The 16,356-nt window shown below is 37.4% G+C and overlaps 1 protein-coding gene across 5 annotated transcripts in view; it reads left to right on the forward strand.

Moving 5' to 3' along the window:
• CLHC1 (clathrin heavy chain linker domain containing 1) overlaps positions 1 to 16,109 on the forward strand; it is a 46,100-nt gene extending 29,991 nt beyond the window's left edge. For 4 of the 5 annotated variants that reach the window (XM_089923177.1, XM_089923179.1, XM_089923180.1 and 1 more), the window contains 3 exons: positions 6,324 to 6,526; positions 12,381 to 12,560; positions 13,915 to 16,109. In XM_089923177.1, the coding sequence (XP_089779303.1) occupies positions 6,324 to 6,526; positions 12,381 to 12,560; positions 13,915 to 14,111 (580 nt within the window). In that variant the 3' untranslated portion in view covers positions 14,112 to 16,109. Of the gene's footprint in view, positions 1 to 6,323; positions 6,527 to 7,756; positions 7,957 to 12,380; positions 12,561 to 13,914 lie in introns of those variants that run through there. The other variant, XM_089923178.1, reaches the window with a different exon arrangement.
• Positions 16,110 to 16,356: the final 247 nt, after the last annotated feature.

Below are 16,356 nucleotides of genomic sequence, written 5' to 3' on the forward strand. Positions count from 1 at the left end.
CACAATGAGCCCACATCAGGAGTTGACTCACGGCAGCTGACAAGATGTTTCATGACCACTTAATGGTGCATGGAAGTTGATAGGTAAGGATAGAAAAGGATTGATCAGTATCATGCTGCTCAGAGGGATAAGGCAGGAACCTGTTTTCAGGCAGGCTGTGGATACATGTAAAGGATAAACCCAGGAGAAGACTTGTAAGCAGGCGGGACATGGACCCAAGGTAGCATTTAAAAGAACATACAAACCAGCAAGGACAGGCAGGAGGTGGCTTCTTGGAGTTGAGTCTCGGCACAAATTGGCAGATTTGTACCAGGGTTCCCTTAGATTGGGTTCCCTGGAACCAAAGCCTGAAACAGGAATTTGGGTGTACATGGTTGATAGAAGGAGGGCTTCTCAAGAAAAACCTATAAGGGACTGAGTGAAACAGAACAGGGAAGGGGAAAGAGCCAAGCAAGGACGTGACCTCAGGCAAGTTCTACCCTTGGCCTTATTTATAGCGGGTTGGCTCTGAAGCATAAAACACATCACAGAGCTGTTCTCACTTGAGGCAAGGGCCAGCCTTCCTTGCTTCTGCATCGGTCAGTCAAGGGCTGTGGGCTGCCTAGATGGGAATACGTAAGTCTGGGCATGGTGGCTCCCACTAGCCCAGGGCAATTCCCTATGGAAGGGAAGGACCTGTGAGCCACTGGCAGCCAACGCCCAGAGCAGCTGGGGAAGGGTACGTTGGCCCAGTAAGGAGGATTTGAGCAGGACGCCAAAGCAGCATCTGCCTTAGTCAACCATTTGCACAATACAGATCTATATGCTTCTCACATTAAGTTCACTCCATCCAGGCATATCTTCTCTAGGATTTTGTGGTCAATTCTTGGGGAAACTTATAAGAGGAGGGTTAGCGGGAGGAACTATAGCCCTTGTTGCTAGGTCCTAGGGCTGTAATTTGGTTTTTTTACAACTTTATTGAGATATTATTTACATAGAATAACCTATACATGTTTAAAATGTACAATTTGATGAGTTTTTTAAAAACAGCATTATGAAGACACAGTTGATACACAGTAGACTGCACATATTTAAGGTGTACAATTTAAGTTTTGACATATATATATATCCATGAAATCATCACCACAATCAAGATAATAAACATATCCATGACCCTCAAATGTTTCCTTATGTCCCTTTGTAATGCCTCCTCCATTCCACCACCTCTCAATAACCACTGATCTACTTCATGTTATTCTAGATTCATTTTCGTTTTCTAGAATTTTATATATATGAAATCACACATTGTATATTCTTTTCTTTCCTTGGTCTGGCTTCTTTCACTTACATTTATTTTGAGATTCATACATATTAATTAGTACTCATTATCTTTCTCTATAACTCATTATAGATTCTTCTTACTTACAGTTTTGGTCTTGATGGCTTGTCTGGTAGAATGACTGTGGTTACAATGCCTTTATCAAACCATCTTTTCTTTTTTTCTTGATTTTGATTTTATGTTGGAGTATAGTTGATTAACAATGTTGTATTAGTTTCAGGTGTACAGCAAAGTGATTCAGGTATACATATACACACATATCTATTCTTTTCGAAATTCTTTTTTGTTTTTTTTGGCCATGCTGCATGGCATGCTGGATCTTAGATCCCTGAACAGGGATCGAACCTGTGCCCCCTGCAGTGGAAGCACAGAGTCTTAACTACTGGACTGCCATGGAAGTCCCCAAATTCTTTTCCCATTTATAAACCATAGTTATTGATTTACCCACTAACAGTGTTCAGTTGTCTTGGGACTACCCAGACAAGTAAGCTTCATGAATAAGTGGCCCAGACTCCATGTCAACTACCATTGCCTGATGGACACTACTTCCACAGCTCACACCTATGGGCTCATGCAAGGGTGGGGTTACCAAAGACCAACAGACAGGAGAAGAAAAAAATAACTCAAACTTGGTTCATGGAAGGTTCAGATGGTGTCCAGGTGATGCCAACTTGTCACTTCATCTTTTGAAGACAGAGGAACATCCTTTAGGAAGACATGTACTCCTTAAACCAATGATAATTATATAGTGCTGTATTCCCAATAGGTAGAATACTTGGGTCTGGGAAATGAAGAGTGGCCCTGCTCAACTATTACTCCCAGGAGCCTGCTTGGAGAGTGTGTTAGTCAGGATTCTCCAGAGAAACAGAAAAAATATATATAAATTAAAAATTGGCTCATATGATTATGGAGGCTGAGAAGTCCCGAGATCTGCAATCAGCAATCCAGAGACTCAAGAGAGTCAATGCTGTAACTTCTAGTCCGAAAGCCGGCAGCCTTGAGACCCAAAGACAGGAAAGACTGATGTCCCAGCTAAGTAGTCAGGCAGGAGGAGTTCCCTCTTTCTTGAGGAAGAGTCATCCTTTTTGTACCATTCAGGCCTTTAACCGATTGGATGAGGGCCACCCACATTCAGGAGAGCAATCTGCTTTACTCAGCCTGTCAGTTAAAATGTTACTCTCTTCAAATACATTCTCACAGACACACCCAAAATAATATTTGACCAAATATCTGTGGTTGGTCAAATAATATCAAGTGTCAACTTGATATTATTTGACCAACAACATCAAGTTGACACTTAGAATGAACCAGCACAGGGAGTTTGTGCTTCCCATGCCTGCAACTTTAGGCTTTGTGAGTCTGGAAGTCCTGATTGACTTTATCATGAGAAGGCAGGACTATTGCTAACTAATGGGGCAAAGGGGAATATTTTTGGCACTCAGGCTCCCTATGCCCTTGAAGAGAGTATGATACCTGGATTTAGCTGATGCCATTTATTGCTTGGGAAATTTTATAAGGGAAGGAGTGAGACAGGATAGGGAAAGAGCCAAGCAAGGATGTGAACTCAGGTGAAGTCTAGTATTAGTATTATAAAGAGAGAGCTGTGGAGCATAAGCCGTACCGCAAAGTTGTTACCGCTTGTTTATGGGACTGGCTTTTTGTATCCCTTACGAGTCAGTCGTCAGCTCTAGATTACTAAGGGGTTGAAAGATAGGCATAACTTTCTAGGTGAGGTGGCTCCAGTCAGCTGAGGGCAATTCTTTGGAGAAGGGGCAGCTATGAGCTGTCAATAATCAGCTGGAGAAGGGGCACTGGCACAGTAAAGGGGACCTGAGTAGGCACCAAAACTGTGTCTACCAGCTTATGAAGATCAATCTGGAAATAGATAACAGCTCCTTTTGCTGGGTCTATGTGGGCATGGGTTGGGCTGTGAGTATTGGAAGGCAGAGTGACGAAAGGCCTCCCTGTCTTCTCTCTAGTAGCCATGGCCTTCTTGTTTTGCAGCCTAAGGGCTATGCTTTCTTGGCTCTAAATGCACAGGGACATAGAATACATATTAGAGACTAGGTACAGTTCTCATCTTTAAGAATTGTATCATAAGGGAGTAGATGGACAAATGTAAGCACTCTCTAAATAACAAATCCATGACTTAGAAATGTCCCAAACAAAAATGGCAAGTTTGCATACTACTACCTACTGCTACCCATTTCAAATTCATCATTTCCCTGCACAACTCTGAATAGTCATAAAACTTCCCTGGATTGATCTCACTATTGTTTCCCAGCGCAAAGTAGCTTTCTCTTACCCTGTCTTGTTATGCCTTCACTTACTGTTCACACAGTAATTAATTATTCACATAATAATAATTATGTTCACGTAATTCCTGTTTTAGGAAACTTCTTCATATGTGTACCCCTCTTTTCAGCCTTTGCCTCCTCCTTTCTTTCTCTGCCTGGTCACACTTCTACACTCTCCACAAAAAGTACTTGTCAGGGAGCCCTGGAAATGGTGCAGGCATGAGGACAGCATCAGAAAGTGCATGTTCATTACTAACACCTGTTATCTAGTGCAAAGACACTTCAGACAAGATTAATTTCCTTACATATACTTGGCCCATTCTACCTCTTAGTTGTAAGAATTTAAACTCTTATGCATTTCCCTGAGTGCATAAAGTGGGAAAATACCACTGCATTTTTCCTGAATTATTCATATTTGTATTTCTGTATTTTTCTGGACATACCATTTAGCAGAAATGTCTTTATTCTAAATAGGACAATTTTATTTAACCCACTCAACTCTAGAGCATTCATGAGCTAATTAATATTGTTTGGATTTTCCATGTTTTGGGTTTCTTCTATTTAGATACCTTAGACACTATAAAAATCATTACAACTTTACTCCATACCATATTGGTAGTGATTAATTTTAAAATATTAGATTTGAATCTTGTGGCAGCATTTTTATTTTTTCTTAAGCTTTGATGGAACTGTGTGGTAAAACTATGCACTAAAATTAGAAGGCTTTGGATAACTATGGATTATACCTATTCATACATTTCAGGTCTCCATTAGGAACTCATAAAAACAAAAATCTGGCCTTTTTCAAAAAAATTATTGGATGACTACTACTGAAAATGTGCTACAGACTGAAAACAAGGCAAAACCTTGTTTTGGGTGCCTGACTGCTACCTCTTTTACCCCAGGGCTAGAATCCTTGTTTTTCTCACCCCCTGACCCCCGTCACACACACACACCCCACACCCCACACCCCACACCCCCACCCCCCACCGCCTGCTTTTCCTTTGGGGCCAATTCCATTTTGGGGCTTGATCCTCCTCCTCCTTTTGGATAATTTTCTTTTTAATCATACTCTTTGCTTCTGATCATCCTTTTGGAAAGTGACAAACGAAGGCAGAGCAACCTTAGTCTCAACTCTGGCCTTCTCTCAGCTGGAACAGCATCGTGAGGGTGACCACTGAAAATAATGAAATAATGGTATTAATAAGAAATAAATACTAAGATACTGGTATTTTCATGTTGCTCCAGTAATGCAGTCACTACAACAACTGAAATAATGACTTGTTCAGTCTCAGGAAACATTGTGACTTTAACTACCAAAACTTATATTTTGGTATTAAAATGTGGAAGTCGGGGAATTGCTTCCTAAATAATTGATTCGTACTCAGGAGCTGCCTTTTGATTTTTTTTTTTTTTTTTTTTGCGTTACGCGGGTCTCTCACTGTTGTGGCCTCTCCCGTTGCGGAGCACAGGCTCCAGACGCGCAGGCTCAGCGGCCATGGCTCACGGGCCTAGCCGCTCCGCGGCATGTGGGATCTTCCCGGACCGGGGCACGAACCGGTGTGCCCTGCATCGGCAGGCGGACTCTCAACCACTGCGCCACCAGGGAAGCCCTGCCTTTTGATTTTAAACCCACCTCTCTGCTGCCTGCCCCAACAAACACAGAGGGCTTTATCTACTTAATTTTCAATAGAGAGACATTTTGTAGGAGTTTCAAGATTTCATTTTATTGTTATTGGCATTTTATTACATGTATACAGACACTAATATTATGTGACTGTTGTTATTCTGTAGCTATTAATTAAAAATATAATTACGGGACTTCCCTGGCAGTCCAGTGGTTAAGATTCCATGCTCCCAATGCAGGGAGCACGGGTTCGATCCCTGGTCAGGGAACTAAGATTCTGGATGCTGCATGACGTGGCCAAAAAAAAACCCAAACAATAAAGCCCAGTTTCAGTACAGCCAGTAATTAGAAGTGATATCTTTAATGATACCCAAATGTTTTTTGGCTTATGCTGATAGTTTCTAGGTAGAGTTAGTAGTACAGATGGTTCCCTTCAATTGTGTATGAAGATGGTGCACTAAAATTGATGAAAAGTGAAATCTACTTACTTGAGCCATCTCAAAAGAACTGTTTCTTCAGTCTCCTAATATACACAGTCAAGTCCCTTTATTCCCCCCGTTGTTTCTTTCAAATCTATAACAATTTAAAAAAAAAACAACTGCTGTTGCACTTTCTGTTTTCATTTTAGTACAAATGCTTGCAAGATCTGTTGGTAATTTTGAGCTAAAGATTTTGTCACTATCTTTAACCAACATTTAATAAGTTCTTACATTCTACAGGGTTTTGGAATCTACATAACAGCTAAGAACATTGAGAGCCTCAATTATGAGAGAATTTTTGTTTACCTTGAAATTTTAAATCCCAGCAATCTTTTCAGGAGAATTTAACCTTGTTTGTAGATTTTTTTTAAAAGTTGAGCTCAGTTTCACCAAAATTACTTCCCCCAAAGGAAGACATGCTGATTGGTTTTGTTCTTGTTGTTAAGTCTTGGATATGTTTAATTTCATCAGTTGCCTGCTAACTTGGAATCCTTATAGACCATAGAAAATCCAGTTCTACTGTGCTGAATTTTCAAATATTTCATTCTCATCCATTCATCAAGAGCTCACTAACGTGTGCCCTATTCGTCTGCTTGCTCTAGGCTGACATTTTCTGAGGAGGCTGGGGATGTGATTTTTGATTATGGGGAGCAGGATACTTATAACAAGCCCAAGTGTCTGGCTTTAGCTCAGATTATCTATAGTGAATGTGGCCTGCACAAGAAAGCTCTTCTTTGCCTGTGTAAACAGAATCAAATTCAAGGGGCCATGGAATACATACAACAATTCAAGGACTTTACTTCTGGTAAGTGAAAAAGCCTATTATTTGTATACATTCGAATTCTGGACTTGAATTGTAAGATCACCCATGATAGTAGGCAATATTTTGGACTTACACATTATAAAGCTTGTTTTGTGTATACCAGTAAGTAGATTTCTTTTGTAATTTTTAGTGAAAACAGGTAAGCTGAAGCTGATTGACTTTGATGGTGGACATTCAAATACATTTTATATTTCTTCAGTGCATAAACATTTAGTAAACTTGCAGATATTTGGACCATGCTACTTAAAGGATTTTTAAAAAATAACTGAACTTATATATATCATTCTGAACTATAATATAAGCATTAGAAATGAAGAATTAGTGAAATAATGTTGATTTAAAGTTTGAAACACCTAGGTTGCAGCTGGGCAGTGATCTGAGAGAATTGTGGACCTTAGGGTGACCGTAGTTGTTTTTTTTTGTTTGTTTGTTTAATTTTGTTTATTTATTTATTTTTGGCTGTGTTGGGTCTTCGTTTCTGTGCGTGGGCTTTCTCTAGTTGCGGCGAGTGGGGGCCATTCTTTGTCGCGGTGCACGGGCCTCTCACTATCGCGGTCTCTCTCGTTGTGGAGCACAAGCTCCAGACACGCTGGCTCAGTAGCCGTGGCCCACGGGCCCAGTCGCTCCGCGGCATGTGGGATCCTCCCAGATCAGGGCTCGAACCCATGTCCCCTGCATCGGCAGGCAGACTCCCAGCCACTGCGCCACCAGGGAAGCCCCAGGGTGACCCTAGTTGAATGAGCTGATCTCATTATAGTCTAGTTCAGCAGTAGCCTTAATGTACAGGCAGTCCTGACATATCCCCATATCCCAGGCCTATGTCAATCCTGATTTTGCAAGCTGTGTACTCCAGTTCTAAGAAATTGCACAATGGAGCAAAATATAGCACTTTTAGGTCACATTTTTCCAGGAAAAAGAATCTTTTATGGTCATCGAATCTGATCATTTTCGAAGAGTAAATTGACTTTTACTTAGAATCTGTTTTTTAGAGTTATTAATTTTTTTCATTCATTATGTAACAGCATGCCCGATATTATTAGTGTAATAATAGCTATATGAAGTTCAGCTTTTTACATGCCTTATCTCACTTAATCCTTATGTTAACTTTATGAACTAGGTTTGTTATTATCCCTTTTTTTTTTTTTTTTTTTTTTTTTTTTTTGCGGTACGCGGGCCTCTCACTGTTGTGGCTTCTCCCGTTGCGGAGCACAGGCTCCGGACACGCAGGCTCAGCGGCCATGGCTCACGGGCCCAGCCGCGCCGCGGCATGTGGGATCTTCCCGGACCGGGGCACGAACCCATGTCCCACGCATCGGCAGGCGGACTCTCAACCACTGCACCACCAGGGAAGCCCATACCTATTTTATAGATGAAAAATAACTGTGTCCAAAGAGAGGCTAAGGCACAGAGAGGTAAGTAATTTGCCTATATACACACAGCGATGGAACAGAATCTGGCAGAGTAGTTACGACACAATATTTGTTGAATGAATTATATATTTTATTAATACTATCTAATTTATACAGATTCAGTTTCTGTGTTAAGTATTATTTTTCCATAGAATTATTTTAGTCAAGGAATAAAGATTTTAATTACTCTTGGAATTTTTATTGAATGAAATGTGAAGTTTCTTTTTTTGCTTGCAAAATTTGCCTTGCATGAGTATACAGAAATATGATTGACTCATTATCATATTATCCTGTTCCTCTAGTAGTGCATTACACTGTAAAATAATTATACAGTCAGCCCTCCATATTCATGGGTTCCACATCCATGGATTCAATGAACTTCAGATTGAAAATATTTGAGGGGAAAAAAAATTCCAGAAAGTTCTAAAAAGCAAAACTTGTGTTTGCTATGCACCAGCAATTATTTACGTAACATTTGCATTTTATTTACAACTATTTACATATTATTTACATTGTATTAGGTAATCCAGAGATGATTTAAAGTATATGGAAGGATGTGTGTAGGTTATATGAAAATACTATGCCATTTTGTATGAGACTTTTTATATAAGAGACTTGAGCATACTCAGATTTTGCTATCTGCAGGGGGTCCTGAAACCAAACCCCGTGAATATCAAGGGACAACTGTATATTGTACTAATGTAAGAAATATTAACTCTCCTATATAATTAGAACCTTGATATTTATCCTCAGAATTTATTTAGTACAACATCATAAGATAATAATAACCTGAGGAAAATTAAGCTTAAAAGGTAGAAACAATGTTTGAAAAATTACTCTGCTTATTTTACTTTTTAATGACAAACAACCACAGCTTTCCAAAGGATCATCCTTGGCCTCAGGGGACAGACTCGATTTGTTAATACTTTCTGGTTTCAGAAGAAAATGGTCTTTCTCAGATTTAGACTGTCAGCTTTACATTTACAAATCAAAGAAACAGAACAAAAACGGTGAAGTCCTAAAAAAGTCTTGTGTTCCAAAAGCATAAATCTGACTCATAGAGCATCTGTTTTAGAAGGAAAAACACTTCGTTTTTCCTCCCTAATGATTTGTTTGTTCTCCTTCCCCATCATCATTAAACAAGTGAATGTACCTATCTGGTTATATTCTAGATATGGAATTCTAGACTCCAAGGCTAGAAACAATCTAGAAACTAGGTTGTTCTAGATCCGAGGCTCTCAAACCTTCTGGTCTCAGGTCTCCTTCATAGTTTTAAAAAGCATTGAAGATCCCAAAGAGTTTTTGTCTATGTGGGTTCTATCAATTGATATTTATCCTATTAGAAATTAAACCAGGGACTTCCCTGGTGGTGAGTGGTTAAGACTTTGCCTTCCAATGCAGGGGGTGTGGGTTCGATCCCTGGTCCAGGAGCTAAGGTCCCACATGCCTTGCGGCCAAAAAAAAAACCAAAACAGAAAACAGAAGCGATATTGTAACAAATTCAATAAAGACTTTAACAAAAAAGAAATTAAACCAGAAAAAAATTTTTATTGGAGTATAGTTGATGTACAATATTATATGTTACAGGTGTACAATATAGTGATTCACAATTTTTAAAGGTTATACTCCATTTATAGTTATTATAAAATATTGGCCATATTCCCTGTATTGTACAGTATATCCTTGTAGCTTATTTTATACTTAATAGTTGGTACCTTTTAATCTCCTACCCCTAACTTGTCCCTCCCCCTTTCCCTCTCCCCACTGATAATGACTAGTTTGTTCTCTATATCTGTGAGTCTGCTTCTGTTTTGTTCTATTCTCAACTGGTTTTCAGCCAGGTTGAGCTTCTTCAGCTGGAGCGTGGGTGCCAGGAGCTGGGGGGTGGGGGGGTGGGAGAGGAGTTGGGGGCAGAGTCTGCAGCCTGTTGCCACACAGGTAGAGCTCCTGGAGGTGGCTCAGGCCATTCAGGGCGTCAGGAGACAACGAGGCCATCTCGTTGAAGGAGACGTCCGTGGTGTTGAGTGCCGGCAGTGCCCAACCCAGCAAGGGCAGGCTTCTCAGCTTATTGTGGGATATAATCAGGGTCTCCAGCCAGGGCAGTGTCACATCAGGCTGCAGGCTGGTCCGCTGGCTCTTCCCCAGATGCAGCTGAGTGAGGTGAGTCAGATGCATCTATTTTTTTTAGATTCCACATATTAAGTGAGATCATACAGTATTTGTCTTTCTTTGTCTGACTTATTTCACTTAGCAAAATGCCCTCCAAGTCCATCCATGTTGCTGCAAATGGCAAAATTTCACGTTTAAAATAACAACAATAGGAAATTCCCTGGTAGTCCAGTGGTTAGGACTCTGTGCTTTCACTGCTGAGGGTGCAGGTTTAATAATTCTTAGTTGGGGAACTAAGATAGCACAGGTTGTGCCGCGAGGCCAAAAACAAAAACAAAAACAACCAACAGCAATAAACCAATTATGTATTGTCATAAGTAAAATATTTTTATGAAAAGTAACTTTTCCAAAGCTAAACAATTTAAGGAAAAGAGTGACACTGTTTTACATTTTTGTAAATCTCTGTAATGTCTGGTTTAATAGAAGATAGCTGGCTTCCCATATCTGATCCTATATTCAGTCTATTGTAATATGTCATGTAGCTTCTGGAAAAACACCACTGTATATTTGTGAGAGAAGGAGAATAAAAAAGGCAAATTTTAGTATTTTTATGAAAATAGTTCTGACTTTATGGACCCTAGACCATATTTTGAGAACCACTGTTCTAAGTATCTAGGTATTTGTGAGTTAAACAGTACCATGGTTGATATATAGACCCTTATAACCTTATTAAAATAGAACATGCAAGATAAATAATGATCATTATTACATGTCAAACCAAGGAATAAGGAAATGCATTCTGAAGTAAGTAGAGGGGTAGGTTCATAGGATTTGAACTTGTGTCCTTTCTAATTAGTCAGAGACCATGTCTTGTACATAATGGAGTAAATATTGGTTAATCAATTAATGGAGAAGAGTATTTGAATACTTGATTGAATGAAATAGAGAGAGATGGATGAGTTATGAAATGTTGGAGACAGGGTTGTCCTATATAAATAACTTCACCTTAGTGGAGGCCAGATTGAACGACCCAGATCATAAACTTCTACCTCTTCTCTAGGGAAAATTTTAAAAAAATTATTTGACTTCATTGATATAGAATTATATTCTGCTATTCCTTGCTTCACCTTTTACCATTTCTCTTTCTCTGTCCTTGTCTCTCTCTCTCTCTTTGTGTAGGTATGCATGTATATATGTACATACACACAATGCACACACACATACATATTTATTATTCTGGAGGAGCAGCACCACAGATTGGAAGGTCATGGACTTTGGGGGTCAGATGAACTATTCTTCTTTAGACTGTGTGTCTAATTCTGGGAAAATTAACCTCTCTAAGCCTGTTTCCTCACTTGTAATGTGAGAATAATAATATCTGACTTATACTGAATATTAGGTGTAGTAATTTAATATATGTAAGTTCACAGTACAATGAATATGTGTTTAATAAACACTAGATTACCTTGTATTACCTTTTAGAGTGCAGGTATGTTTACACGTAGTTCTTGAAATGCTCTCAAAAATTATTCTGAAAATTACCTCTGTTGTGGCCCAAGAATATTTTTACTTAAAAAAATTTAGTAAGTTAACACAAAGTTTATAAATTTAAGAATATAAATCATGATTGTAGCTTTAGGTTATTTGAATGGTTAACTAGTAGATTAAACCATATGAAATTGCTTTTTTTTGAAGTAAAAAATGGTCAAGTGTAGGCAACTTCATATGGCTCAACCTCTAGCTACTTGAACTAGCTAACAGCTTCTTAAAATCTTCATATTTGGGTTTCTAAATACTTGATATTTTTAGGAAAAATTGCTGAGCCCCTTTTCTTTGCAAGGCACAGCAAGAAAGATGTACTCAGTAGAAGTTTGCCCCCAAATGAGCAACAAGATGTAGACAAAAATAACATAGTATTAGATGGGAGCTTAGAAATTGTGGAGATACTAATTCTAGCACTTTAAGATGCAAAAACTGAGGTCCAAAAGATTAAGTGACTGATTGAGCTATGATTAGAATTCAGGATTCTTGATTGTCACCCTGGTCCTTTTTTTATACCGCATTTCTTTCCAAGACTGTTCTCTGAGAAATTTTTTTTCCTGGTACTATGTTTAGGTAGTTTTCCTTTGTTTTCTGCGATGCTGAGTATGATTTTTTTTTTTTTTGGATTGGAGATAGTAATGTTGAATTCATTGAGGGCTTTGGAAGGATTGGAAAAAGAAGAGTTGATTGGCAAATATAGACATTAGCTAGTCCCAGTTTCTAGTTGATGTATCATATTAGGATGTTGAGACACAGTTTTTCATTTTTGCTTTCAGATGACCTGATGCAGCTAATAAAGTTATGTCCCCACACTGAATTAATTCAGTGTCTCACTAGAGAATGGAATGGGAAACCACCATATTTATCTTTTGGTCTTGCTGTACTTCACCTGTTCTCTGTAGATATGAAAAAAGTTGGCATTAAGCTTCTTCAAGAAATAAATAAAGATGGGAAAGGTAAGTGAAGTAAAATTTTGTAGTGAAAGAAATAGTAGTGGGTTATTTAGGGAAAGGTTCAAGATTATTATGTTTGAGTTAACTCTATCTTCCTAAGAGTTTATTCTTGGCAAGAGTTAACTTTAGGTGTTTATAAATGTAAAGATTACCATGTTAATAATATTCTGTTGGTAATAGTATATATTTGTTGAGAGAATTAGAATGAAGAGAGACTCTTTCTGAAGCTTGAGGGGAACATCATAATAATTATAATAGCTATGACTACTGTAAAATCTTTATATATATTAACATATGTGTATATTTAATAATTTATATATATTTTAAAAAAATGTTATTTAGATAAACTATGTTTTTTATTCCTAAACCAAATATATATGAAAATATTATTTACATATATTATTTACTCTGAACCTCACTCTGGAGTGGGATCAGAAATAACTAATTAGATCTCACTTTTTTCTTTCCTTTCTCTAATTTAATATAGAAACTTGAGCAGACAAATTGATTTTAAATTATCATATGGGGCCAAAGAAAGAATAGTAAATTATATGAAAACATAGTTGGGAAGATAATTTAGAAATTATCATTACAGATATCAACTAAAATATTTTATTTGATAGAAAAATAGTAATCATGGTAGAAATAAAATAATAGTGATTACAATAACCTGAATAGAGATCCTCTTTCATCAAGTATTATAAGTAATGCAGGTAGTAGATAAACGAGTTCCATAAATAGTTCCAAAGAGGGTCACTATAATTGATTTTCAAAAGTAAATAATATCATTAGTTTTCTTTAATAAACAAAATCATTCTTTTATTTCCTTTAGAAAAATATTTGTTAAAGCAGCCCCATCATTAAGACGTCTCTGTCTAGAGACAGGATGGAGGTTTTGCCAAAGTTTTTTAAACCATTAGGTTAGCACTATAGGGCATTTATAAAAGTGTTTGAAGGATCATGAAAACTTGACCATCAAATTTGTTTGATAGTTCCTAGTGGTACCTTATAGACTGGAATAAGGCTGAGCCCACATTCTTCACTTTCTGAGCTCCCTTCCTTTCAGCCTTCAGCATCTGCTGACCTTACCAAGAAGGAGATGAGTGAAGGAATAGGTAATGTGAGAAATGGTGGAGAGTTGAATTGAGGCATGAAAAGGTTAATGAAAAAGGAGGAGGAGAAGGAACTAACACTTCAGTACTTACTATGAGCTCGACTAGGCACTCCACGTTACACTTAAAGGAATCAGGTCTAATAGTAATGGAGTTGAAATGATATCTCTTTATTTTTGAAGAATTGCTAAGTATGGATTATCAAATAAGTGCTATATTATAATATTGTATTTTTATTTCCTCAGATGCAGTTGAACATCTTATGATAAATGATCCATTTTGCTCCCTAGAAAAGTGGCAAGAATTAGCAAATATATGTTTACAGAATGGCTTTGACAAATTATCTAATGACATCGTGTCTGTTCTTCGATCTCAAGCTGGGGTTACAGAAATTTCTGAAGAGGATGATAAAGTCAACTTGATGCAGCATGTTTTTTGGTAGTTCTACATCTTAACCAGTTGAGGGAGCCTGTACAACATTTTATATATATCAGTTAGGCAAACTGATTTTGGTATAACTAACTTATAAATAAATCTGGAGTATGAAGTTCTCAGAAATATATCATGCTTCTTTATGATGACGTTTAGATTTGTCCTTGAAATATTTACACCATTGCTTCCTTTTTTTATATGGTCATTTTGTATATTGAATCTTTCTAAAATTCCTATGTACTTTATTTTTTCTTTTAAAAAATTTTTATTTAATTTTATTTTAGAGTATAGTTGATTTACAACATTATGTTAGTTTTAGGTGTACAGCAAAGTGATTCAGTTATGCACATATTGGATTGGCCAAAAAGTTCATTCGATTTTAAGTAAAAATAAAAGGCATTTTTCATTTTCGCCAAGAACTTTGTTGAACAATGTATTCATTAACTGAATGAACTTTTTGCCAACCCAATACACATATCCATTCTTTTCCCATATAGGTTATTACAGAATATTGAGTAGAGTTCTCTGTGCTATATAGTATGTTCTTGTTGATTATCTATTTTATTTTATTTTATTTATTTATTGATTGATTGATTTTTGGCTGCACTGGGTCTTTGTTACTGCCCGCAGGGTTTCTCTAGTTGTGGCGAGCAGGAGTTACTCTTCGTTGCGGTGCGCGGGCTTCTTATTGCGGTGGCTTCTCCTGTTGTGGAGCACGGGCTCTAGGCACGCGGGCTTCAGTAGTTGCAGCACGCAGGCTCAGTAGTTGTGGCACACGGGCTTAGTTGCTCCGTCGCATGTGGGATCTTCCCGGGCCAGGGATCGAACCCGTGTCCCCTGCATTGGCAGGCGGATTCTTAACCACTGTGCCACTAGGGAAGCCCCTGATTATCTGTTTTATATATAATAGTGTGTATATGCTACTCCTAAACTCCTAATTTATCCCTCCTGTATATTGAATCTTGATAAAATCTAAGAATGTAAGTGTATAAATCTCAGTTTAGGCATTTCTATCTAAGTGCATAAGTTAATGTCTAAATATATTCCTTTCTGGTGATCTAATTTAATAGCAAGAACTGAGGATGGTGTGAGTAGTATCCTGTCAGACTGATTTCCCAAATATCAAATGCTATAAGCCTGACTTGTAACAAGTAAGGCAGGATGCCGTTTCAAGGTTTTCACTGGCAAAAACCTAGAGTATAGTAATTTTGTACTGCTGACTCAAAGATGTGCTCCATGCTTTGGTATATATAAATGGCAAGTGTTAAGCTTCTACTATAAAACTTGGAATTTCAGCATGTTCTTATCTAGAGAGAGAGTAGCCAAATTTTGCAAAGAGGTAGTAGTTCTACATCTTAGACCCAGGATACCTGTAGGCATGGAATATGTCATACGAAGTGGTTTTAGATGATTTCAAGTGTCTGAGTAAGTATTTGATTGAAAAATCAGAGTTCTGTGTCATGGACAGGTGTGATATTCAAAATATTTAATGATCAGCATGGCATAGGCACCAATCAAACAACAGATACCCAACTAATCAGAACAGCTTTCAGCCCTTATGCCATATCAGAATGTCAGCCTTGATCATGGAACATGGTAAAAGTGAGCTGCTGTTAGATAGAATAAAAGAGCATAAGTTTTCCCCTCCTAACTTTAAACTGAATGTATATATGTTATTTTATAGTGGAAAGAATGTAAACTTGGAATCGGACAGCTTCATATTCAAGTTCAAATTCTTCTTCTTACTCTTTGTAAAATATGGGCAGTAATATCTCCCCAAAAGGTTTAGTGATATGTATGTGCAGTATAAATATATTACATAGTGGAAGAACTTAATAGAAGATAACCCTTATTTCAATGTAATAGGTCCCAGAAACATATTCCTCTACTTGGTTTATACTTCCCAAATCCCACATATCTATCCATTTGTACTTGTATAATTATCCCTCTTTGGAGTATTTGATATAACATACCTTATTGCCTATATTAAATTATCTGTTTTCACTAATATTTGGGTTGCTGGGCTTATCTTACAAATCCAGAAGAATACTGGCTGAGTTCTCAATTTTTCTGTATATTGGTAAACACAGTACTGGATAGCTATAATTCAGTTTTCTAAAATGTAATATTTTTTTAAAGTAATACCTATGTACAATTTTAAAAGCAATTTAAATTGTAATTTAGTTATAAAAGACTTATAATAACTAATAATATTTTTATTTCTGGCCTTCATATTAGCTATGATGTTTTAAAAT

The sequence above is a fragment of the Delphinapterus leucas genome, chromosome 13, assembly GCF_059928025.1.
Source record: "Delphinapterus leucas isolate spDelLeu-1000000601 "Yukka" chromosome 13, BTC_Dleu_Yukka2, whole genome shotgun sequence".
Taxonomy (NCBI): domain Eukaryota; kingdom Metazoa; phylum Chordata; class Mammalia; order Artiodactyla; family Monodontidae; genus Delphinapterus; species Delphinapterus leucas.